This window comes from Microplitis demolitor, chromosome 10, assembly GCF_026212275.2.
Source record: "Microplitis demolitor isolate Queensland-Clemson2020A chromosome 10, iyMicDemo2.1a, whole genome shotgun sequence".
Lineage (NCBI taxonomy): Eukaryota > Metazoa > Arthropoda > Insecta > Hymenoptera > Braconidae > Microplitis > Microplitis demolitor.
This window is the reverse complement of record NC_068554.1, coordinates 2396148-2420903: the sequence shown is the minus strand read 5'-3', so window position 1 is coordinate 2420903 and position 24756 is coordinate 2396148. Positions and strand designations below refer to the sequence as shown.

Sequence of the window (24756 nt, the reverse complement as noted above, 5' to 3'; positions counted from 1 at the left end):
TAATATTATTTTTAAATCGCTAAATTATATTTTACAATACTGTAGATTTCATTTTTCTTTTTATATTATTGTATATTAAAGTTTATTGTAAAATATAATAGTGTGATTTTTAAATATTATTTATAATTAGGGTGTGCAAATCGTGTTCAAATTGGACATAATTATTCGAGTCTAATAATTATCATTTTCGAATTATCCGAAAGTTTTTTTCAGGAAAAAATTTGAATCAGATTTTAAATATTCAATTTTTTATTTAAGGGAGAGCTTAATTTTTTTTTTTTAAGCAACCAAAAGTAATTATTTCATAGATTCATCTCTGAGCTCTTTTTACCTCTGGCAAAAATTTGAATTATTAGAAAAAAAAAATTCAAATTCAAAATGTTCTGAAGAAAATTTACAAATAATTAAAAAAATTTGAATTATTCGCACATTTCTAAAAAATAAAATTTATAGTTAAGACTAAAATATAAAACGTTTTAACATTTGGCACTGCCAAGTAATTATAGATCGCCTTTAAGTAGTAATAATCTCGATCAAATCACTGATTGCATTGAGCATCCAAGACTGAATGAATAAAAAAAAATTAATTAATTAATTACTAGCATTTTTCACTTTTTATCATAAACATAGGTGACAATATTTCGTATTATCCTGTGTAATGTAACATATTTGTACAAAAATAACATTTAAAAAAAAAATAATAATAATTAATAAATTTTTTTGTTGATTAATTCTGACGAATTATTAATTTTTATTAATTATTTCCATTTACTTGATGAATATCTATACTTTCCTGAAGGACCTTCCTTCTCTTCGAGTGCATAGAGCTCTTCATCCAGCAGTAATTCAAAATTCCCCATCGCCTCTGGCGAGGGACACTTGTTCCATCTGACACTAGAGATAAATTTATAATTCATTATATTATTCTTTTATCGCATTAATTATTTACAAGACTTTTGAATCTTACTCTGGCACTCCGTCTGGCGGGACTACTATTGAGATTATGTTGTCGATAAGCTTGTATTTTAATATTCTATCGTTAACAGTCGTTGATGTTAGAGAAGGAGATGCATTTACCTAAATTTAAATTTAATTATTATTATTTATCGTTTATTAGCAATTAATAATTTGAATTATTCACACACTTAAAAATTACCTCAATTAACCAGGGTTTAAGTTTATTATCAATAATAATATCATATCCATAACACTCAAAACAATGTCTATCATTAGCCATAACTGGTGCAACGGCTTTCAATGAATGAACAATACACCATGAAATATTAGCAAACAATTTTTCAGTAACAGCTTTGCCTCTTGTACTTTCTAAATAAAGACGAAGATTTTGAACACTTAGCTTGCCTCCATGGAGACTATTATACTCATCCTGAAAGTGTTAAGTTTTAGTATTAGCGCTTAGAAAGTGGTCGGCAAACATTTACCAAATAATTCAGACGAGAAAAAAAAAAAAACAAAGTTAAATACTTACACCGTGTTTTTGTACGGAAACATTTGTCAGGTGTACGTACATATTGTCAAGCTCCTGGATACTTGTGTCGTACTTGACAGTACAAAATCTGCAGAACCCCAACTTGAAGAGATAGGCCTTGAGCGGACGGAAAGAAGTTATCAGCACGTACAATCTCAGGTCGAATTTTTTACCGCCAATCAAAAGGGGATTGTCAATGTACCTAAAAAAATTTTTTTTTTTATCAAATTTGTAGAATGATTCATAGTTTTAAATTTTTACCTCGAAATTACATAAGACTCTTTGGACAAATTGGGATTGAATGGATTTTTGGCTTCGCGTGACCACTTTTTTAATTTGCTGAGTTTGTTTATCAAAAAAATACCCGCACCCTGAGACTTTCCGCAGGGTTTCATGATCCAGGTGCTCTGCGGAGACTTGCGATACTCTTCAACGAACATATTATAGTCAGCAGGCAAAACAAAAGTCACGGGTATAAAATCAAGGTGAAGATATTTTCCAGGACCGTCTCCTCTTTCTGCTAAAGGACTTCCTTCTCGTTCTAAATCTTTCCTGTACCTTTTTATATTTTTCACCAGCAAATCTTTGCGTGTTAATTCATAATGGTTTGGAAAATGATTAATTGTCCTGATAAAATAAATCAATTAGTAATTTAACAAAAAAATAAATTAATAAAAATACTAAATCTTACTGATTATCTCCCATACGATATCCGGTTTCTACACTAAAAATACTTCTGCACGATTGAGTTACCGCCCTAGTAAATTTAAAATACAAAATTATAAATTAAAATCAGTAAAAAATTAAATTTAATACCAATAAAAATTCCAATCATCTTCAGGACCAACTTGGGTCCACCCGCGCTTTTCAAAATTATAAACAATTACAGATTTATCCATATCTGTACAAAATGTCACTTTCATTCTGTCAGCCCCAACTGTCGGTACTCTAAAAAAATAATTATTCATATTTATATAATTATTTATCAATTTATTTACATATCAATACATCAAATACATAATAATGTAATGAATAACATTAATATATATAAATATATGTGTACATATATATTTATAATTCGTAACTCTATTGAATATTAAAAAGAGAAAAGTATATAATTGCATCAGAATTATTTTACAATTAAATTACCTGCCATAAATAGTAGCCAAATTATTACTTCCGGTCCGTTTATTATCTGAACTCGCAGCAGTGCTCGCCATCGTTATAAATTATTATTGATAATTAACAGTTTGATCGATTGAATCCATGGAAACAACGGGACCGAAGTCTTCATAGTAAATAAATTTATATATTTGACATTTTTTTTTTATCAGCAGAAATTGTTTTGAAATTAAAAATGACGTAGTAAATTTGAAAATTTGTTGACAATTTAAAAAAAAAAAGAAAAGAATGTGATAGAAATTTTTTTTTGGTCGGCGCCGTTTCTGTTGGGTATCCAAACCGTTGTCTCTGATTGGCTAGTGCTTAGTTTTGTAAAACTACGATACGTAAATCAAACAAAGAAGCTTCTCGTCTCATATTTACACAAAATACTACCGGCTTTACTTCTGGGTATCATCCGAATAGAAGCGTCTGATGAGTTATTGTTTCAAAAAATATAATTGTGTTAAATATTAATTAATTAATTAATAAGTTAATAAATAAAAGTAAAAATGCAAAATACATTGAGAAAACCATTGATTGGTAATTCAACTGTTAAATGTATTTGTGAACGTGCAAAAAGAAGAATATATTGTCACAATTGTGGTCAATATTTCAAAGGAAGAGTTCGTAATACTTGTCATCAACATCCTAATGTAAGTAATTTAATTTTTTATTATTTTCATTAACTAATAGTTTATAATTGTAGAAATAGCAAACAATTGTTTTTTTTGAACCAATACGTGATTGAAATTTGATTTTGTTAATGTTGACATTAAATTTTTTTATGAGTGAATGTAGCTGACAATTTTCATTTTTTAAGAAATAAATAAAAATTAAAAAATGCGTATTTACACAATTTAAAAATCAACGCGCATTTTTTTAAATTTTATTACTTTAATTATTTAAAATTTTAAAATCGTCGCAGACATCAATTTTTTTTTATTTTAAATAAAAAAATAAAATACCGGAAGAATTTTTAATAAATCCGCGTCAAGAATTTTGAAAAATTTTTTAAAAAATTCTCAAGTTAAAAGACAACTTTCAGATTTTTTTTTTTTTTTTTTTTTTTTTTTTTTTTTTTTTTTTTTTTTTTTTTTTTTTTTTCCAATAAATCAATTACAAAAAAAAGCATATGTAGAAAATTAAAAAAGCTACAAGTGATTTTTTTTTTATGATTTTTTGTTAATAAAAAAAATCAAAAAGTTAGACGTTGGTTAACTTAAGTATGATACTTTGAAGAGTTGTCTGTTGATTTTACTGTCATAATCAATTAACTGAATGAATATTCTAAGGGCATGCTCAGAAACACACTCTGGAAGAGAAAAATTCAAATCCTGCTTTCAGAAATATCCTCTGGTCGAACTCGAGGTGCAATTTAACATTACAAAGGTACTAGTTACACCTGGATAGGTAATTCTTCACCTCCAGAGTATATTTCTGAGCACGCTCTAAGTGATAAAAATGGATAATTTAGCGGTGGTCATTTGTTTAAGGTGCTGTTTATGATGGATTACGAGTACTGTCCCAAGTGTTTTCAGCGTCAACACTTATATGAAGTTGATTAAATGTACTGCGTATTTTGTACTACATATATAAGATATATATATAAGTTATTAAAGTACAAATTAATATATTTATGATAAGTAAAGTGTCATAAACTACTAAATAAATAAAGCAAAACTATATTTTTATTGTGCGATTAAGTACTAGATGTATTTTTCAAAGATTTAATATAGTTTATCAAAAAATGAATCAACATTATTTATTAAATATTTAAAATTATTTATTTACTTATTTCTTTTTTACAATCTAGATTTATTACATACTGTACCATCCAGGAACACCAGGTTTGTTATTAGCTTTAAGAAAGTCTTTATATCCTTCTTTCATTTCATCAATAGTTCGTTTTTCACTTGCTTCTGTTTTTTTCTTCTCTTCTACATTAAATATATCCGGGAATACAAATTTCTGGTCTTTGGGCTAAAAAATAAATAAATTAATTCGTAGTTTATAGTTTTAGTTTTACTCATTAGTGATTTAAAAATGATACTGAAGTTAGCCGACGTCTAATAGTTTGCTAACCAGGATCATAATTTAAAATTATTTACCAGAATAGCGTAAGCTATTTTAATATCCTCGTCTTTAATAATGTAGCCACGCTCTAAACTTTTTTTGAATCTTCCCATCTTGATTCTAGTTCTCACATCAACTGTCTTAACATTATAAATTTTTTCAAGATAATTTTTGATATCGTGTTTGGTCATTCCCATTGACACGTGAAACTCAACCTGGTTATCTGCTTGTGGAAACTGTGGTCTTACTAATTTCATCCAGAAATTTGGAAGGAAAACTCGTAATTGAGGATTTCCTTTTTGAAACATCGGATACCTTGAGTACATAAATGAATATATTAATTTTATCAAATAATGATGATAATTATGGTATCAAAAAATGATAGTGAAGTTAGCGGACATCTGACAATTTTAAAAATTTTTAAATAAATTAAAATTTTTACAAAATAAAAATAAAAAAATATGAGTGTGATTGTAGTAGACAGACAAATTTAAAATTATAAATGAATAGAGTAAATAATTTTAAAAAGTATATTTACAAAAAATGCACTTATTAATTTCAAAATTTTTTAAATGCGCATTTTTTTCAAATTTAATTTTATCAATTATTTGCTCTGTTTATTTTAATTTAAATTTTTAATTACCATCTCGATGACATTTTGTCAGCTTATTTTATTTATTTACAAAAGTTAATTAAAAGTTTATAACCAATATATAATTGTTTTCCCCGGTGTTTTGATAGACGCCAAGAAAATAAATTTTCAAAAACACCAACAGAGCGCAGCACCTCCTAGTGACTTTCCACCCCTCACGTTCATTTCTTATTCCTAAAATAAAAATTATTCCATCGCCATTAGTTAAAGTAGTACGTGTGGTTAAAGTTATTCATAAATTATTTTTATGTCTACAGTTAATTATTAATGCGCTCTAGTTATTTTTATTTGAAAAAATAGTGTTATTTGTAATTGTTACAAAATAAAAAGTAATTTGCTTTGTGAATAAGCCCAAAGTCGAGAATTTCCCTCCGCGTGTGTCGCAACCATTTTTGTTTCAACATTTCGCTGGGCGTTTGCCGGTCGTTCATTTTTCAATAACTTGTAACTAATAATAAATAAAAACATATATATATATATACGTATATATTTAATTGCGAATTCAATTTACGTAAATTTTATGTAATAGTTATTTATTACCGCGGTAAAAATGAGTACCGATAGTATTGAAAAATTGTATAAAAATTTTGGGATTTTAGCTGACGCCAAAGACAAACTTTCAGAGGTAATGCAATAACTCATTACCGTATTGACTAACCTAGAAAATTTTTAATTATTTTACATACTTTACTAATTGATATGCATACATTTTTTTTAGCATGAGAAAGAATATCTGGAAATATTGACAGCAGTCAAGGGAACGGCTAAAGAAAAACGTTTAGCATCTCAATTTATTGCGAGATTTTTCAAACATTTTCCGAAATTAGCAGATCAAGCCATTGATGCTCATTTGGATCTTTGTGAAGATGAAGACATGGCTGTAATTATTTATACTTGGATTTTTTATTTAATTTAAATTTATATTTTAATTTAAATTAACAAATTTCGAATTTTTTTTTCAACAATTTAATTAAAAAAAAAAAGAAAAATATGCACATGTAGAGAATTTAAAAAACTACAGGTGCAATTTTTATAAATATTTTTTTTTTTATAATTTTGTTGAAAAAAAAAAAAATCAAAAATTATTAAACGTTTGCTAACTTGAGTATCATAATAAATAATATGGATGTGAAAGTAGCAGACGTCTAATAATTTTTGAATTTGAAATAATGAAATTAAAAAAAATGCGCGTAAAGATTTGACATTAATCTACATATGCATTTTTTAGTTTTTACTCTACTTAAATTTTATTCAATTCTTAAATTTAAAAAATTGGGAAATGACAGTTGTATTTACACTGATAAAGATAATTATATTAATTAATTAATTGTTTACTTATAGATTCGAAAACAAGCTATTAAAGATTTGCCATCATTATGTAAAGATAGTAAGGAGCATACACCAAGAATTGCTGATATTCTAGCCCAACTACTACAAGCTCAAGATTCAACGGAATTAGCTGTTGTTTACAGCAGTATTATGACGCTGATGAAAAATGACCCAAAAGGTTGAATATATTGAGCTTTATATTTTTTTGTCAAATTATTATTATCAGTAAATAAATAATATTTAAATTCCAGGAACTCTAAGCGGATTTTTCAGCCAAATATTTAACGGAGACGATGGGACTCGTGATCGTTGCATTAAATTCTTAGCGACTAAATTGAAATCATTAGGTCATGATGTTATAAATAAAGAGTCTGAGGAACTACTTATTACTGAGTGTAAAAAAGTACTGAGGGTAAGTGTCTTATTATATTTAATTTTTTATCACTAATTATTAAAAATATTTTATTGATGTAAAAATGAGAATTTGAATTTTTTTAAATTACAAAAGGATGTTACTGCCGAAGAGTTTCACAACATCATGGATATCTTAGGATGGACTAAATTAGGGTCGACAGTAGCTGGCCAGCAAGAACTTATTGAGATAACTATTGAACAAGCAGAACTTGGAGTTCCATTCAAGCATAATAATGTCGAACAATGGGATAAACTTGTACAGTGTATTAAACATGCGCTTCCACATTTTAGTGTAAGTTTTAATTGTAAATTTTAATTAAGGTAAAGCCCCTAAACTCGACTGTATTTTTTTTAAGGCCCTTCTTAGACAGTACCCCACTTTTTAAAAATATTCAATGACTTTCAATTGTAATGATCGTGTCAACATTTTATCAATTAATTATTTTATTTTATTAAACAGGCTCAGACTGATTCCTCAAGATACGTTTCTTACATTTGCATTCAAGTGCTTCCACACTTGTCACTAATAACAGCTCCCGATGGTCGTGATGCCCAATTAGAGATTCTGAAATTACTTGCTGAGTTGGTAGCTTTCTGTGGTACGATTGATAAACCCGAAGAAAAAGTTCAGCAAATTTACAATGCATTAATTGTAAGTACATGTCAATTTACTCTTATCATATAATAGTATGAATTTTAATAATTAACACTAATTATTTAAACCATTGCAGACTTACATGCCTTTGCCACCGGATTCCGACATATCCGAAGTCCCGAAGCTTCAGTTCAGTCATGTCGAATGTCTCATGTATGCATTTCACAAGCTGTGTAAACAAACTCCCGATTTTTTGCTCAAAGATGCCGAGCAATTAAAAGAATTTAAGTTAAGGCTGCAGTATTTTGCACGTGGAATACAAGGTTACATTAAAAAGCTGCGCGAGGCTATTGGTGGTAAATCTGAAGAAGAATTAAAGACAGAGGAAAATCAATTGAAAGTTGTTGCTTTGAAAACGACAAATAATATTAATACGTTAATAAAAGATCTGTTTCACTCACCACCGAGTTTCAAAAGTATTATTCATCTTTCATGGAAAACTCCGACAGTTGATAAGAAGGTATTTATTTTATTAATCCTCCGGCACTACCGTATTTTTCGGTGTCGCTATGATTTGAATTTTTGAAAGTTTTATTTAATTTAAATGTTTGATTTTAGAATGAAAAAGTTAGTATCGCTCAAAAAAGGCATACTCCGATAACATTCGGTAATGGCAGCCCAACAAAACGTATCAAGGATGAACATAAAGGAGGTAAAAGAGAAATTTACACACCACCAAGCGGAAAATACAGTTCAAACATTTCATCAAATTATGGTAAAGATTAAAACGTATTTTTAAATAAAAATTCTACGCCCTTTTGACTTCAGAGTTTTTTGAGGCCAAAACGACGTACAATTTTTATTATTAAATGAATATACTTTATTAATAAATATAATTTTTTAGGTAATCGAGGACGATTCCGTGGAAATCGATCAGGTGGACGAGGAGGGTTCCGACCACGAGGACGCGGAACATGGAGAAAAAATTTATACTAATTTATTAATTAAATAAATAAGAGAGTTAATTTCTAAATCGGTATTTTAGAGATTTTTATAATAAATTATTTAAATAATTTAAGAGGAAATTTGAATACGAAGAATGAAAACTACAAATCAGTGTACCGAGACATTTATATCAAGCAGTTCATCGCAAGTTTAAATTTTCTTCAACATTACTGGTGTTATTCAAAATTTTTAAAATAATTTGAATTCGACTTATCCATTTTCGACAACTCAACAATATGGAAGACTGATTTATATCTGATAGTGGACTAAATATTTTTTCGCTCGAGGCAGTTGATAAATTTGAAGAATGAAATTTATGAAACAATTTATTTATACTCCGTATTAATGTGCAGTGATTTAAAAGGACAATTATTTACTCAGTGCTGTAGATAATTACAAAGTGACAATTACGGAACTACCAAAAATACTTTGCGAGAATCGATAATGTGTAAAAAAAATTTGTATATCCCTCAAAATATCTTTCTCAACCTTCGTCGAATCCTTTTCCTTCCATGTCCTTCATTTAAAAGTTTTTTTTTTGTTACTGATAACAGGATTCCTGCAGGAGATGCGCTGTCACTTTCAACTGTATTTATTCTATAATATTTTTGTTTTCATTTTTAAAGAAACATTCATTGAACTTGCAAACAAATTAATTACATCTTAAGGAAAAACAATTCAAAATTTATTAGTATTTTTTTAAAAATTGAAGTGAATGTTTCTTTAATCATTAATAAAATTTGATATTTTTCAGATAAAATTTATCGTGACTCGTGAGTGCAAACAAATCCTGGCCAGAAGACATAACACATTTGTATTGTTCTAGATGAACGAGATTATCTCAGTTAAGATGAGGAAGCAGTTGCTGATAATTAAGTAGTTTTTGTTTTTCAGATCCAGTCCGGTTATTCATCAAAAACAATTTTAATTTTGTAAATTTATTAAACATTTTCCTTGTAGCCGATTATTAAGGTGAGTCTTACAAACACCAAATTTATTACCCTGTTCCTCAAAACCTTACCTCAGTTATCAATACCTTTGTTCTTCATTATAGTGTGTTAATAAATTCAAATGTCTCAATAAAAATGATACGTTATATATAAAACAGAGTATGTGTACCTGAAGATCGAAACTTTTTGCGCGAAAGAAAAATAAAAAAATTAAATGAAAAATAAAAAATCATGATCCTGAAATTAGCAGACAATTTCCGGATTTTTTTTTTCAACTTAATTTTTAAAAAAACTAAAAATATGCACATGTAGGAAATTTACAAAACTATAAGTGCAATTTTTGTAAATATTTTTTTTTTTTAAATTTGTCATTTATAAAAAAATCCAAAAATTTTGGTATCAAGAAATTTACTGGGTCTAGATTAATTACACAAAATTTTTTAAATTTAATTGCGCGAAAATGTCCCGATCTTCAGGTACATCAGTATTGGATTTTTTTTTTCTTTTCAATCAATTTTTTTAATATAAAAAATTGTAGAGAGAACAATATATACATTTATCATAATTTAAGTCAAGTAAGATAAATTTACTTACAAACTTAATGATTATATTAATAATATATTAAATAAATAATATTAGAAGATATTTGACGTCATCATATCATCAATCATTTTGCACATTATTCTGTCATTCGGACTGCAAGGGTCTGGATTTTGTTGCTCAGAATTCAAACTGTCGCTGCACTCCATTGTCTCAGTGTTTATTGATAATTTGCAGTCCAACTCAGATGTGTCTGGCAACATTTGCAACGCATGCTGTAGAATTTCTTGTACTTTTTCAAGATGTTTTTGAAATCTCAGTGCTGTTTCTATTCGTTGTCTTTTCTGCAGTTCCATCATCACTCGCAATGTTTCTCTGGCTTGATGCGGCCGAAATTCGTTTAGCAAATGATGGATGTGAATAAAAAGGAGACTCAAATCTTCTACCTGGAAAAATTAAATTTAATATTCTGGTAATGCTAGAGGTTGGAAAAAAAAAATTTTTACCTTTTCGGCTCTTCTAGGACTGTCAGGACATTGAACTAATAGATCAATCAAGTCCAAAAAATTAACTAGAAGTGAATGATTCAATTTTTTCAATTCACGACGACGGTCAAAGTGCTGGGGATAAAGTCTTTTGATACCCTGAGCCTCCAGTGGTCGGATAATAGTGTCATCAGCAGTGAAACCATTTCCAAACATTGAATAGCTGTCATGAATCGGTGGTGGAGGTCTGGGTGCTCTTCCTCGACGTACATTTTCGTCAGTATACAAATTAATATACTGAAGTGGTGGCAGAGGTAATGAACTCACTTGGATAGTGTCTGAATTAGCCATTTTGTATTTTTTTTTAAATCTTCAGTTAAAAATTAACAATTTCACTAATCGATAATATTTATTACACAAAATTATTCATTAATTATCTAGAATTTCATTAAAATAGGTTATATATTTTGTTTAGCCTTTAAAAGAATAAGTCAAAAATATTTATTTATATTTTAAATAACAATTTAAATATTTATTACTTCACTTTGCTGTTCTATTTATTTTTTAATTTAAATAAATATTTTAAAATTAATAGTGCAAATTAAAATGAACTACAAAAATATATTTACTCGCCATTTTGGATTTTATAAACATTCTACAGTACAGTGATCAGTGACTACTTGAGTTTTGCGTTCAACCTTTTGTAGAATTAAATTTTTTAAAAGTAATCAATTCAAATATTTAATAACGTAGCAGACGTCAGAAAAATTTTAAATTATTAATAAATAGAGTAAATAATTATTAAAATAAAATTTCAAAAAAATGCATATTTAAAAAATTTGAAAATTAATAAGCGCATTTTTTTATAAATATTTTTTAAAATTTATTTACTCTATTTATTTAAAATTTTAAATTTGATATCTGTCACATTTACACTTTTTTTAAATTTAAATTTAAATATTTATAATTTTGGTATTTCTTTAATTAAAAAAATTAATTGCACGAGTAATATAAATTTAAAAAAAGTTAATTAGTAATTATTTTGACCCACGTTTTGTTATATATTTTGTTTTTAGTCCATTGAATATCCGCGGCATTTTATTTGACAGATTGGCGTGGCGCGCGCTTTTATTTCCACGTGATTTTTTTGTTATTACCTTAATGAACCGGTCATGTTTTTGACAATTATTATAATTTCACAGTTGTAAATAAACACTGAGTGTATGGTAAGTCAAAATATATGTATTATTTTATAATAATAAACATATAACCACATTTTCAATAACATCGTTATCGATATATTTGTAAGCGTGATATATCAAAACGTGTTTATCGTGTCTACGGAAATGATGATAATACTCAGGATAACCACAAACTATATGTCTTAACTATTATTCATCTTTTTCATTTCATTTATTTTCTATTGTTCTCGATAAAAAAATAATATATTTAAATTACTTGTTATTATTCCAAAGTGCATCATATATATTTGCCATAAAAAATTACGGTCTCTTTTCAAATAATTTATCTGTTAAGTCATTTTACAAAAATGCCGGATTCTATTTTATCGTTAAACCAAAATTTAATCGGTAATAAATATGTGATATTTAATTATTTATTTTTTAAGTAAATATATATATAAATGTACATTTTCTACTTATTTAAAAAAATTTTTTTTTAGAGTAAATAAAATTTTTTTTTTATTTATTTAACTATGAATTTTAAAAGTTATTTTTGACGTATGTGTAATGCTTTTGGAATGTATTTTTTAGGCCGCGTTTCCTTCAGGATGGTCGGGAAAGACGGGAAGGTGGAATCTAAGCGAGAAATCGTGAAACAGGGATATATGGTTAAGAGATCACAAAATAAAAAAAGATTTACGCCAATTAATTACAAACAAAGATGGTTCGTGCTGACAAGATATTATCTTGCTTATTATGACAGTGATGGTGAAGTAAGTTTTTTTAAATCATTTTATGCTAATTCATTTTTTTACTTATTTTCATAGCGATAGCTTTTAAAAATCATAATTAATTAATGATAGGTAGAAATACTGTTTTTCTCAAGTTTTGAACACTTGAAAAATATAAATACCCGATCAGTAAACCAGAGCTCGTTCAACGAACTAGTAATTGATCAATCAAGTAGTAACTAATCAATGAACTAGTACTCGATCAGCGAACTAGTACCTGATCAATGAGCTAGTAACTAATCAATGAACTAGTACCTGATCAATGATCTAGTACTTGATCAGAGAATTAGTAACTGATTAGAAAACGTAATCGATCAGTAAACTAGTTCTCTGATTGAATACTGAGTCTTTTATCTCACAACAAATAAATTTCGGTCCAATGCCTTCAGTCAGCGGGCAGAGCCATATGTATTTTATCACTCAGGAAGAAGTAAAGAAAATTTCTGCCCATTGACTGAAAGATTTCGCTGTTTAAATTCTGATACTTGTCATTTGTTCAATAGTAATTTCAGACCGCTAATTTTTTTACCATACCTGCACCGAAAGTTTGAATTCCTGCTCTGTTTAGAGGGAAGAAAGTCGCTCTTTTCTTTTGTGGAAAACAGATGATGAAAATTAGCGCATGCGCTATTATTTCCACACACAGGCAGAAATTTTTACCAGCTACAAATCTGGTAAATAATCGTACCCACCACAGAGGCAGGGACGTCCTAATTTGCATTTCCTAGTTTGCCGTGGGTAAGAACGTCCGATTTTCCCTTGGTCTGTAATATTCTATAATTTCCATTACGGGAAAAACCTTTTGATCAGGATATAAAAATATAAATGTAACACAAGATGAAACAGATTTAGACTGCAGATGTCAGCCAACTTCACCCTGGTCTGAAATTATTTTGTTTCATGCCTCGTTACACAATATACTATTTACACTTTTTCATTAATTAACATAAAGTATTAAATGTCGAAAATTGGAGCAGTGGTCAGAAATTCCACTTCTACCGTATCTTATATATTTATTAAGTATACATATATACATGAATAAAATTAATAATGGGCGGGTTATACAAATTCAAGTATAAGCGATTGAGCAAAAACGATTGATGTAGAATCTCCAAGTCAACGTTGATTACTTACCAAAGTTAGCAGTTCGTTTCAGAAACTCGTAGCATTTAATCTAATCGAGCCTGAAGACGATTTAATTGAATGAAACACGTCGAGCTGTAATACTGAATCCCTCGGAATTTTATCTCATCCGTTAACGATCCAGTTCTTGTTTGTTAATTTTTTTTTCGTGCTTCTATTTATACTTTTTTTTATTTCAGTCTTATTGGACGAATAATTTAAAAGAAAGGGTATTAGCACAGCTTATAACCAAGGAATTGTCTATCGTTTGAATGGTGACATAGTTTTTTCAATTAAACGAAGACAATATAGATTAACCTAGTAGTAGCTGTACTGTGAAGATACTCAAGAGTAACTGTAAACTGTCGTCTATAAACTGAAAGAAACAAGTACGAGCAATGTCAGGGAACAATTCTCAATATAATCAAGAGATTTGTGGGGTTGGCGCAAGCGCAACCCTCCTACCCTATCATCGTTCACCACTGAACCACCTCCTAAACTGTAGATATCCTGACACATCTTTGGATCCGCGGCTCAGTTGGTAGCCGAAGCCGCCATCGAGTTTGTCATCCCTGTGACATTACCGAGTCTATTATTTTAAATCTCAAATTCAAACTTTATAACGTTTTGAATAACATTACAAATAAAAGTGTTTATGGCAATTACTCTAGAGCATAAGCTTACTCTCGTTTGTCCTCTACCGTCACCTGACGTCACTCCGTGACCGTTTTTACAAAGGATTAAATAAAGCTGAGACACTTTAATTGAGACAAACGTTTGAGTGATCGAGCATCGAACGTTGGATAAAAGAAAAAAATATCAAGTGTCGCAGACGCGCGGGCGCGTATTCTCAATCGATCTACAGGCGATCCTGGTTCCTCTATTCATAACAAATTTCGTCTGGGACACCGCTGGTCCACTGATACTACATCCGACGTCTATGAGCATCGTGGTAATACTTAACTATTGTGTTAATTTACTTTTATTATTTTAATTACCCATTAACATTGTCAACAATCGAGGGAGAGCACGTTGTCTTCTACAACTTTTCACCCTCGCAATTCTTCCCATTGTCTTCATTCTTTAATTCACTCGCTGGCAAACGAGCTTGTTGGAACAATTTACGACTATGAATTGTCTTGGAATGTAAACTTTTTTTTTTTTAAATAATCTTCTATATTGTTGAGGTACAAGATTGTAAAAAAAATGTATATAGATTTAGATTAGAATTTCTAATTAAAAATACGTACAAAGTAAAAGAAAAAATAATTGAGTGGTATCACTTCTCTGAAAGAGTATTTGTGGAAGAGAAAAGCTGAATTCAATCACACTTTTAGTGACATCAGAGACAACGTAAGCGAGAGACAGTAAAATATAAAGAAAAGTCATGAATATATATCTATATATATATATATATAGAGAGATTTTTTTCTTTTATTATTATTCACTCGGACAAATTTACTTTGACCGTAAACTACAAAAACTTTACTCTCGCGACAAAGTGGAGTAAAAAAACCGATGCCCATCAAAAGATAAAAAGCTTGGAAATGTGTTAAATGGAATAAAAGAAAGGTATTAGAGTTTTAAATTGAAAAGATATACATTGTACTGCGACTGCAAGAGTGTAGATATCACATGAATCTGATAGTTTATATATAGTAGCCACGACTATATATATAGCTATATATTATTTGGTTCTCGAATCGGAGTAGTTGAAGGAAGGATGTGCAGTGGCCAGGATACGCGCCGTCGCGCCCGCTTCTGTATCCGTTATGACCAGAGGATCCGACCCATTTTAACGCTATTTTGCAAAAAAAAAAAAAAAAAAAAAAAAAAATGATGAATAAATGACTAGTGAGCTTTTGAAATTCCTAACAACTGTAAATTTAATTTTATTTTAATGATGTCAGTCAGCTTGGGCACGAGTGATCAAAATCCTCATTAGAGGAATCAAAAGTTACGTTGCCTTTGAGCTACGCCCCGATAAATCTTACGGATTACAAACATAATTTAATTCTATGATAAGTCATTAGCTAAATTACTTTACTATCATAAGAGCTATTAATATCTTGGGTAATGAATTTTTCAGCGACGAAAAGAACGAGGGAGGATCGCCATCGAGAGTGTGCACGTGGTAGAAACTGCGACCCTTGGATCTGGAAGCAGCAGCAGCAACGTGGCTGCCGGCAGCGAATCTGGATCCGGAGGCGGGGGTGGTATACCTCCGGGTCTTCCGTTTCAAGTTGGATACCGAGAAGCTGGCCAGGAGTACACTCTTTATCTATTGGCGGCCAGAGAACAAGATAGGGCTGAGTGGATTCGTGCTCTACGTGCAGGTAATAGTTATTTTAAATTATCAAAGGTAATTTATTAATTTAAGTTCAACACTAGTTCAGCGCATTCACACAGTTTTTTAGTAATTTTTGAATAGAACAGTAAGAAATTTATGGAAGTAGGTGAAGGTCGGATTGGGGTGGCGAAAATGTTAGATCGTGATGTGGAATATTGTATGAATAAAAAAAGAGCTAGAAATTGTGCCGGAAGATTTTTTTTTAATACGTCTATAGCTATACTACGAATATTTTTTTTTCTCTTGTACTTTTTAGTTGTATTTCTACACATATATATTTCATACGTACTCCCATTTTCCTGTTGAGTTCAAATAATGGAATTTCGTTTGACAGGGTGCAAGAGTTTGCTTGTTCAATTCGTTGAATTTACAGATAGAAACACGTCACAGAAATTACACACCGAGAATGTCAACCTATCGTGATTTATATATATATATATATATATATTTAATTAATTGAAAAAATCACCGCGTGTTTTTATTCATTAAATAATAATAATAAAAAAAGTATTTGTTTTTTTTGTGCGATAAAAATGAAATACTCGAGGAAATTGTGAAATTCATCAATTATTGCGTGTTGACGGGCATACATAATTTTGTACTCCAGGTCTATTCAATCATGTATAACAATTGTTTAGCGCAGTTAACTATTGAATTTATTTCTATAGTTTTATAAAACATAAATGACTTTTTTTTTACTGACAAATATAATAAACTTTTAATTAAAGTGATGTCCACTGTGTAAAAGAATATATAAAAGTTCCTATACTGTTAAAAATTTCTGGAGTAAACATGAGTTGAATCCGGAGTTAATAAAGTGAAGAAAAATATGTTTTTTTTCCAACATCGAGCCCCGAGTATGGATTGTTTATGTATTGAGTATGAATTTTCTATGGAAGCTTCAGACAGGGGTTTCTAAAATAGCTCAGCATATAGAAACGAAGAGAAAAATTTTTCTCGGATTTGTCTAGGATTTGTCTAGGATTTGTCTAAGGTTCTCAGCGAAATGATTTTTTCTAAGTTTTCTCTTGGATTTGTCTAGGATTTCTCTAGGATTTGTCTAGGATTTGTCTAAGGTTCTCAGCGAAATGATTTTTTCCAAGTTTTTTCTAAGTTTTCTCTAGGATTTGTCTAGGATTTGTCTAGGATTTGTCTAAGGTTCTCAGCGAAATGATTTTTTCTAAGTTTTCTCTTGGATTTGTCTAGGATTTCTCTAGGATTTGTCTAGGATTTGTCTAAGGTTCTCAGCGAAATGATTTTTTCCAAGTTTTTTCTAAGTTTTCTCTAGGATTTGTCTAGGATTTCTCTAGGATTTGTCTAAGGTTCTCAGCGAAATGATTTTTTCTAAGTTTTCTCTAGGATTTGTCTAGGATTTCTCTAGGATTTGTCTAGGATTTGTCTAAGGTTCTCAGCGAAATGATTTTTTCTAAGTTTTCTCTTGGATTTGTCTAGGATTTCTCTAGGATTTGTCTAGGATTTGTCTAAGGTTCTCAGCGAAATGATTTTTTCCAAGTTTTTTCTAAGTTTTCTCTAGGATTTGTCTAGGATTTCTCTAGGATTTGTCTAAGGTTCTCAGCGAAATGATTTTTTCTAAGTTTTCTCTAGGATTTGTCTAGGATTTCTCTAGGATTTGTCTAGGATTTGTCTAAGGTTCTCAGCGAAATGATTTTTTCCAAGTTTTTTCTAAGTTTTCTCTAGGATTTCTCTAGGATTTGTCTAGGATTTGTCTAAGGTTCTCAGCGAAATGATTTTTTCCAAGTTTTCTCTAGGATTTGTCTAGGATTTGTCTAAAGTTCTCAGCGAAATGATTTTTTCCAAGTTTTTTCTAAGTTTTCTCTAGGATTTCTCTAGGATTTGTCTAGGATTTGTCTAAGGTTCTCAGCGAAATGATTTTTTCCAAGTTTTCTCTAGGATTTGTCTAGGATTTCTCTAGGATTTGTCTAGGATTTGTCTAAGGTTCTCAGCGAAATGATTTTTTCCAAGTTTTTTCTAAGTTTTCTCTAGGATTTGTCTAGGATTTCTCTAGGATTTGTCTAAGGTTCTCAGCGAAATGATTTTTTCTAAGTTTTCTCTAGGATTTGTCTAGGATTTCTCTAGGATTTGTCTAGGATTTGTCTAAGGTTCTCAGCGAAATGATTTTTTCCAAGTTTTTTCTAAGTTTTCTCTAGGATTTCTCTAGGATTTGTCTAGGATTTGTCTAAGGTTCTCAGCGAAATGATTTTTTCCAAGTTTTTTCTAAGTTTTCTCTAGGATTTGTCTAGGATTTGTCTAGGATTTGTCTAGGATTTGTCTAAGGTTCTCAGCGAAATGATTTTTTCCAAGTTTTCTCTAGGATTTGTCTAGGATTTCTCTAGGATTTGTCTAGGATTTGTCTAAGGTTCTCAGCGAAATGATTTTTTCTAAGTTTTCTCTTGGATTTGTCTAGGATTTCTCTAGGATTTGTCTAGGATTTGTCTAAGGTTCTCAGCGAAATGATTTTTTCCAAGTTTTTTCTAAGTTTTCTCTAGGATTTCTCTAGGATTTGTTTAGGATTTGTCTAAGGTTCTCAGCGAAATGATTTTTTCCAAGTTTTCTCTAGGATTTGTCTAGGATTTGTCTAAAGTTCTCAGCGAAATGATTTTTTCCAAGTTTTTTCTATGTTTTCTCTAGGATTTCTCTAGGATTTGTCTAGGATTTGTCTAAGGTTCTCAGCGAAATGATTTTTTCCAAGTTTTTTCTAAGTTTTCTCTAGGATTTGTCTAGGATTTCTCTAGGATTTGTCTAAGGTTCTCAGCGAAATGATTTTTTCTAAGTTTTCTCTAGGATTTGTCTAGGATTTCTCTAGGATTTGTCTAGGATTTGTCTAAGGTTCTCAGCGAAATGATTTTTTCCAAGTTTTTTCTAAGTTTTCTCTAGGATTTCTCTAGGATTTGTCTAGGATTTGTCTAAGGTTCTCAGCGAAATGATTTTTTCCAAGTTTTTTCTAAGTTTTCTCTAGGATTTGTCTAGGATTTGTCTAGGATTTGTCTAGGATTTGTCTAAGGTTCTCAGCGAAATGATTTTTTCCAAGTTTTTTCTAAGTTTTCTCTAGGATTTCTCTAGGATTTGTCTAGGATTTGTCTAAGGTTCTCAGCGAAATGATTTTTTCCAAGTTTTTTCTAAGTTTTCTCTAGGATTTGTCTAGGATTTGTCTAGGATTTGTCTAGGATTTGTCTAAGGTTCTCAGCGAAATGATTTTTTCCAAGTTTTCTCTAGGATTTGTCTAGGATTTGTCTAAAGTTCTCAGCGAAATGATTTTTTCCAAGTTTTTTCTAAGTTTTCTCTAGGATTTGTCTAGGATTTCTCTAGGATTTGTCTAGGATTTGTCTAAGGTTCTCAGCGAAATGATTTTTTCTAAGTTTTCTCTTGGATTTGTCTAGGATTTCTCTAGGATTTGTCTAAGGTTCTCAGCGAAATGATTTTTTCTAAGTTTTCTCTAGGATTTGTCTAGGTTTTCTCTAGGATTTGTCTAGGATTTGTCTAAAGTTCTCAGCGAAATGATTTTTTCCAAGTTTTTTCTAAGTTTTCTCTAGGATTTCTCTAGGATTTGTCTAGGATTTGTCTAAGGTTCTCAGCGAAATGATTTTTTCCAAGTTTTTTCTAAGTTTTCTCTAGGATTTCTCTAGGATTTGTCTAGGATTTGTCTAAGGTTCTCAGCGAAATGATTTTTTCCAAGTTTTTTCTAAGTTTTCTCTAGGATTTCTCTAGGATTTGTCTAGGATTTGTCTAAGGTTCTCAGCGAAATGATTTTTTCCAAGTTTTTTCTAAGTTTTCTCTAGGATTTCTCTAGGATTTGTCTAGGATTTGTCTAAGGTTCTCAGCGAAATGATTTTTTCCAAGTTTTTTCTAAGTTTTCTCTAGGATTTGTCTAGGATTTGTCTAGGATTTGTCTAGGATTTGTCTAAGGTTCTCAGCGAAATGATTTTTTCCAAGTTTTTTCTAAGTTTTCTCTAGGATTTGTCTAGGATTTGTCTAGGATTTGTCTAGGATTTGTCTAAAGTTCTCAGCGAAATGATTTTTTCCAAGTTTTTTCTAAGTTTTCTCTAGGATTTGTCTAGGATTTCTCTAGGATTTGTCTAGGATTTGTCTAAGGTTCTCAGCGAAATGATTTTTTCTAAGTTTTCTCTTGGATTTGTCTAGGATTTCTCTAGGATTTGTCTAGGATTTGTCTAAGGTTCTCAGCGAAATGATTTTTTCCAAGTTTTTTCTAAGTTTTCTCTAGGATTTGTCTAGGATTTCTCTAGGATTTGTCTAAGGTTCTCAGCGAAATGATTTTTTCTAAGTTTTCTCTAGGATTTGTCTAGGATTTCTCTAGGATTTGTCTAAGATTTGTCTAAGGTTCTCAGCGAAATAATTTTTTCTAAGTTTTCTCTAGGATTTGTCTAGGATTTCTCTAGGATTTGTCTAGGATTTGTCTAAGGTTCTCAGCGAAATGATTTTTTCCAAGTTTTTTCTAAGTTTTCTCTAGGATTTCTCTAGGATTTGTCTAGGATTTGTCTAAGGTTCTCAGCGAAATGATTTTTTCTAAGTTTTCTCTAGGATTTGTCTAGGATTTCTCTAGGATTTGTCTAGGATTTGTCTAAGGTTCTCAGCGAAATGATTTTTTCCAAGTTTCTTCTAAGTTTTCTCTAGGATTTCTCTAGGATTTGTCTAGGATTTGTCTAAGGTTCTCAGCGAAATGATTTTTTCCAAGTTTTCTCTAGGATTTGTCTAGGATTTGTCTAAGGTTCTCAGCGAAATGATTTTTTCCAAGTTTCTTCTAAGTTTTCTCTAGGATTTCTCTAGGATTTATCTAGGATTTGTCTAAGGTTCTCAGCGAAATGATTTTTTCCAAGTTTTCTCTAGGATTTGTCTAGGATTTGTCTAAGGTTCTCAGCGAAATGATTTTTTCCAAGTTTTTTCTAAGTTTTCTCTAGGATTTGTCTAGGATTTCTCTAGGATTTGTCTAAGGTTCTCAGCGAAATGATTTTTTCTAAGTTTTCTCTAGGATTTGTCTAGGATTTCTCTAGGATTTGTCTAGGATTTGTCTAAGGTTCTCAGCGAAATGATTTTTTCCAAGTTTTTCCTAAGTTTTCTCTAGGATTTCTCTAGGATTTGTCTAGGATTTGTCTAAGGTTCTCAGCGAAATGAATTTTTCCAAGTTTTTTCTAAGTTTTCTCTAGGATTTGTCTAGGATTTGTCTAGGATTTGTCTAGGATTTGTCTAAGGTTCTCAGCTAAATGATTTTTTCCAAGTTTTCTCTAGGATTTGTCTAGGATTTCTCTAGGATTTGTCTAGGATTTGTCTAGGATTTGTCTAAGGTTCTCAGCGAAATGATTTTTTCTAAGTTTTCTCTTGGATTTGTCTAGGATTTCTCTAGGATTTGTCTAGGATTTGTCTAAGGTTCTCAGCGAAATGATTTTTTCCAAGTTTTTTCTAAGTTTTCTCTAGGATTTGTCTAGGATTTCTCTAGGATTTGTCTAAGGTTCTCAGCGAAATGATTTTTTCTAAGTTTTCTCTAGGATTTGTCTAGGATTTCTCTAGGATTTGTCTAGGATTTGTCTAAGGTTCTCAGCGAAATGATTTTTTCCAAGTTTTTTCTAAGTTTTCTCTAGGATTTCTCTAGGATTTGTCTAGGATTTGTCTAAGGTTCTCAGCGAAATGATTTTTTCCAAGTTTTCTCTAGGATTTGTCTAGGATTTGTCTAAAGTTCTCAGCGAAATGATTTTTTCCAAGTTTTTACTAAGTTTTCTCTAGGATTTCTCTAGGATTTGTCTAGGATTTGTCTAAGGTTCTCAGCGAAATGATTTTTTCTAAGTTTTCTCTTGGATTTGTCTAGGATTTCTCTAGGATTTGTCTAGGATTTGTCTAAGGTTCTCAGCGAAATGATTTTTTCCAAGTTTTTTCTAAGTTTTCTCTAGGATTTGTCTAGGATTTCTCTAGGATTTGTCTAAGGTTCTCAGCGAAATGATTTTTTCTAAGTTTTCTCTAGGATTTGTCTTGGATTTCTCTAGGATTTGTCTAGGATTTGTCTAAGGTTCTCGGCGAAATGATTTTTTCCAAGTTTTTTCTAAGTTTTCTCTAGGATTTCTCTAGGATTTGTCTAGGATTTGTCTAAGGTTCTCAGCGAAATGATTTTTTCCAAGTTTTCCCTAGGATTTGTCTAGGATTTGTCTAAAGTTCTCAGCGAAATGATTTTTTCCAAGTTTTTTCTAAGTTTTCTCTAGGATTTCTCTAGGATTTGTCTAGGATTTGTCTAAGGTTCTCAGCGAAATGATTTTTTCCAAGTTTTTTCTAAGTTTTCTCTAGGATTTGTCTAGGATTTCTCTAGGATTTGTCTAAGGTTCTCAGCGAAATGATTTTTTCTAAGTTTTCTCTAGGATTTGTCTAGGATTTCTCTAGGATTTGTCTAGGATTTGTCTAAGGTTCTCAGCGAAATGATTTTTTCCAAGTTTTTTCTAAGTTTTCTCTAGGATTTCTCTAGGATTTGTCTAGGATTTGTCTAAGGTTCTCAGCGAAATGATTTTTTCCAAGTTTTTTCTAAGTTTTCTCTAGGATTTGTCTAGGATTTGTCTAGGATTTGTCTAGGATTTGTCTAAGGTTCTCAGCGAAATGATTTTTTCCAAGTTTTCTCTAGGATTTGTCTAGGATTTGTCTAAAGTTCTCAGCGAAATGATTTTTTCCAAGTTTTTTCTAAGTTTTCTCTAGGATTTGTCTAGGATTTCTCTAGGATTTGTCTAGGATTTGTCTAAGGTTCTCAGCGAAATGATTTTTTCTAAGTTTTCTCTTGGATTTGTCTAGGATTTCTCTAGGATTTGTCTAAGGTTCTCAGCGAAATGATTTTTTCTAAGTTTTCTCTAGGATTTGTCTAGGTTTTCTCTAGGATTTGTCTAGGATTTGTCTAAAGTTCTCAGCGAAATGATTTTTTCCAAGTTTTTTCTAAGTTTTCTCTAGGATTTCTCTAGGATTTGTCTAGGATTTGTCTAAGGTTCTCAGCGAAATGATTTTTTCCAAGTTTTTTCTAAGTTTTCTCTAGGATTTGTCTAGGATTTCTCTAGGATTTGTCTAGGATTTGTCTAAGGTTCTCAGCGAAATGATTTTTTCCAAGTTTTTTCTAAGTTTTCTCTAGGATTTGTCTAGGATTTCTCTAGGATTTGTCTAAGGTTCTCAGCGAAATGATTTTTTCTAAGTTTTCTCTTGGATTTGTCTAGGATTTCTCTAGGATTTGTCTAAGGTTCTCAGCGAAATGATTTTTTCTAAGTTTTCTCTAGGATTTGTCTAGGATTTCTCTAGGATTTGTCTAGGATTTGTCTAAGGTTCTCAGCGAAATGATTTTTTCCAAGTTTTTTCTAAGTTTTCTCTAGGATTTGTCTAGGATTTCTCTAGGATTTGTCTAGGATTTGTCTAAGGTTCTCAGCGAAATGATTTTTTCCAAGTTTTTTCTAAGTTTTCTCTAGGATTTGTCTAGGATTTCTCTAGGATTTGTCTAAGGTTCTCAGCGAAATGATTTTTTCTAAGTTTTCTCTTGGATTTGTCTAGGATTTCTCTAGGATTTGTCTAAGGTTCTCAGCGAAATGATTTTTTCTAAGTTTTCTCTAGGATTTGTCTAGGATTTCTCTAGGATTTGTCTAGGATTTGTCTAAGGTTCTCAGCGAAATGATTTTTTCCAAGTTTTTTCTAAGTTTCCTCTAGGATTTGTCTAGGATTTGTCTAGGATTTGTCTAGGATTTGTCTAAGGTTCTCAGCGAAATGATTTTTTCCAAGTTTTCTCTAGGATTTGTCTAGGATTTGTCTAAAGTTCTCAGCGAAATGATTTTTTCCAAGTTTTTTCTAAGTTTTCTCTAGGATTTCTCTAGGATTTGTCTAGGATTTGTCTAAGGTTCTCAGCGAAATGATTTTTTCCAAGTTTTTTCTAAGTTTTCTCTAGGATTTGTCTAGGATTTCTCTAGGATTTGTCTAGGATTTGTCTAAGGTTCTCAGCGAAATGATTTTTTCCAAGTTTTTTCTAAGTTTTCTCTAGGATTTGTCTAGGATTTCTCTAGGATTTGTCTAAGGTTCTCAGCGAAATGATTTTTTCCAAGTTTTCTCTAGGATTTGTCTAGGATTTCTCTAGGATTTGTCTAGGATTTGTCTAAGGTTCTCAGCGAAATGATTTTTTCCAAGTTTTTTCTAAGTTTTCTCTAGGATTTCTCTAGGATTTGTCTAGGATTTGTCTAAGGTTCTCAGCGAAATGATTTTTTCCAAGTTTTTTCTAAGTTTTCTCTAGGATTTGTCTAGGATTTGTCTAGGATTTGTCTAGGATTTGTCTAAGGTTCTCAGCGAAATGATTTTTTCCAAGTTTTCTCTAGGATTTGTCTAGGATTTGTCTAAAGTTCTCAGCGAAATGATTTTTTCCAAGTTTTTTCTAAGTTTTCTCTAGGATTTCTCTAGGATTTGTCTAGGATTTGTCTAAGGTTCTCAGCGAAATGATTTTTTCCAAGTTTTCTCTAGGATTTGTCTAGGATTTCTCTAGGATTTGTCTAGGATTTGTCTAAGGTTCTCAGCGAAATGATTTTTTCCAAGTTTTTTCTAAGTTTTCTCTAGGATTTGTCTAGGATTTCTCTAGGATTTGTCTAAGGT

At 30.5% G+C, this 24756-nt stretch overlaps 5 protein-coding genes across 7 annotated transcripts in view; 2 read left to right on the top strand and 3 right to left on the bottom strand.

Annotated features, from left to right (window-relative positions):
- Positions 1–28: 28 nt before the first annotated feature.
- Positions 29–3164, bottom strand: LOC103570039 (polyglutamylase complex subunit TTLL1). The gene is made up of 8 exons (XM_008547639.2): positions 2639–3164; positions 2306–2437; positions 2181–2246; positions 1751–2116; positions 1490–1691; positions 1157–1387; positions 968–1077; positions 29–894 (listed from the first exon to the last, which is right to left on the bottom strand). Exons 1-8 carry the CDS (start codon positions 2707–2709, stop codon positions 759–761), a joined length of 1314 nt encoding a protein of 437 aa, XP_008545861.1. The 5' UTR covers positions 2710–3164; the 3' UTR covers positions 29–758.
- A 1247-nt stretch (positions 3165–4411) lies between these two features.
- On the bottom strand, positions 4412–5481 carry LOC103570042 (39S ribosomal protein L23, mitochondrial). Its single transcript, XM_008547641.3, has 3 exons — positions 5370–5481; positions 4762–5041; positions 4412–4633 (listed from the first exon to the last, which is right to left on the bottom strand). The coding sequence occupies exons 1-3, from the start codon at positions 5381–5383 to the stop codon at positions 4472–4474; spliced, it is 456 nt and encodes a 151-aa protein (XP_008545863.1). The 5' UTR covers positions 5384–5481; the 3' UTR covers positions 4412–4471.
- A 76-nt stretch (positions 5482–5557) lies between these two features.
- Positions 5558–9826, top strand: LOC103570043 (apoptosis inhibitor 5). The gene is made up of 9 exons (XM_008547642.2): positions 5558–6003; positions 6097–6258; positions 6720–6885; positions 6959–7119; positions 7216–7413; positions 7582–7773; positions 7853–8236; positions 8335–8491; positions 8621–9826. The coding sequence occupies exons 1-9, from the start codon at positions 5929–5931 to the stop codon at positions 8710–8712; spliced, it is 1587 nt and encodes a 528-aa protein (XP_008545864.1). The 5' UTR covers positions 5558–5928; the 3' UTR covers positions 8713–9826.
- Positions 9827–10123: 297 nt separating this feature from the next.
- LOC103570044 (mediator of RNA polymerase II transcription subunit 7) lies at positions 10124–11352 on the bottom strand. Of its 2 annotated transcripts, XM_053742532.1 has the most exons (3): positions 11236–11350; positions 10718–11133; positions 10124–10657 (listed from the first exon to the last, which is right to left on the bottom strand). In XM_053742532.1, the coding sequence occupies exons 2-3, from the start codon at positions 11045–11047 to the stop codon at positions 10307–10309; spliced, it is 681 nt and encodes a 226-aa protein (XP_053598507.1). In that variant the 5' UTR covers positions 11048–11133; positions 11236–11350; the 3' UTR covers positions 10124–10306. The 2 variants fall into 2 exon arrangements, with proteins under 2 accessions (XP_053598507.1, XP_008545865.1); XM_008547643.2 differs by having other exon boundaries at positions 10718–11352.
- Positions 11353–11661: 309 nt separating this feature from the next.
- The window catches only part of LOC103571854 (tyrosine-protein kinase Btk29A), a 73010-nt gene continuing 59915 nt past the window's right edge, over positions 11662–24756 (top strand). Inside the window, exons 1-3 of one of the 2 annotated variants that reach the window (XM_053742316.1) lie at positions 11662–11922; positions 12469–12650; positions 15880–16126. In XM_053742316.1, the coding sequence (XP_053598291.1) occupies positions 12486–12650; positions 15880–16126 (412 nt within the window). In that variant the 5' untranslated portion in view covers positions 11662–11922; positions 12469–12485. Of the gene's footprint in view, positions 11923–11972; positions 12286–12468; positions 12651–15879; positions 16127–24756 lie in introns of those variants that run through there. The other variant, XM_053742315.1, reaches the window with a different exon arrangement.

Bases quoted from the DNA above. Each gene is read 5' to 3' on its own strand.
- LOC103570044 (XM_008547643.2), bottom strand. From the start codon at position 11,047: ATGGCTAATTCAGACACTATCCAAGTGAGTTCATTACCTCTGCCACCA. The intron at 10,658-10,717 runs GTAAAAATTTTT...TAATTTTTCCAG, and splicing joins GTCCTAGAAGAGCCGAAAAG to GTAGAAGATTTGAGTCTCCT.
- LOC103570042 (XM_008547641.3), bottom strand. The intron at 4,634-4,761 runs GTAAATAATTTT...TTTATTTTTTAG, and splicing joins AAATAGCTTACGCTATTCTG to CCCAAAGACCAGAAATTTGT.
- LOC103570039 (XM_008547639.2), bottom strand. From the start codon at position 2,709: ATGGCGAGCACTGCTGCGAGTTCAGATAATAAACGGACCGGAAGTAAT. The intron at 2,438-2,638 runs GTAATTTAATTG...TTATTTTTTTAG, and splicing joins TTGGCTACTATTTATGGCAG to AGTACCGACAGTTGGGGCTG. The intron at 1,078-1,156 runs GTAATTTTTAAG...ATTTAAATTTAG, and splicing joins TTAAACCCTGGTTAATTGAG to GTAAATGCATCTCCTTCTCT.
- LOC103570043 (XM_008547642.2), top strand. From the start codon at position 5,929: ATGAGTACCGATAGTATTGAAAAATTGTATAAAAATTTTGGGATTTTA. The intron at 6,004-6,096 runs GTAATGCAATAA...CATTTTTTTTAG, and splicing joins CCAAAGACAAACTTTCAGAG to CATGAGAAAGAATATCTGGA. The intron at 6,259-6,719 runs GTAATTATTTAT...GTTTACTTATAG, and splicing joins GTGAAGATGAAGACATGGCT to ATTCGAAAACAAGCTATTAA.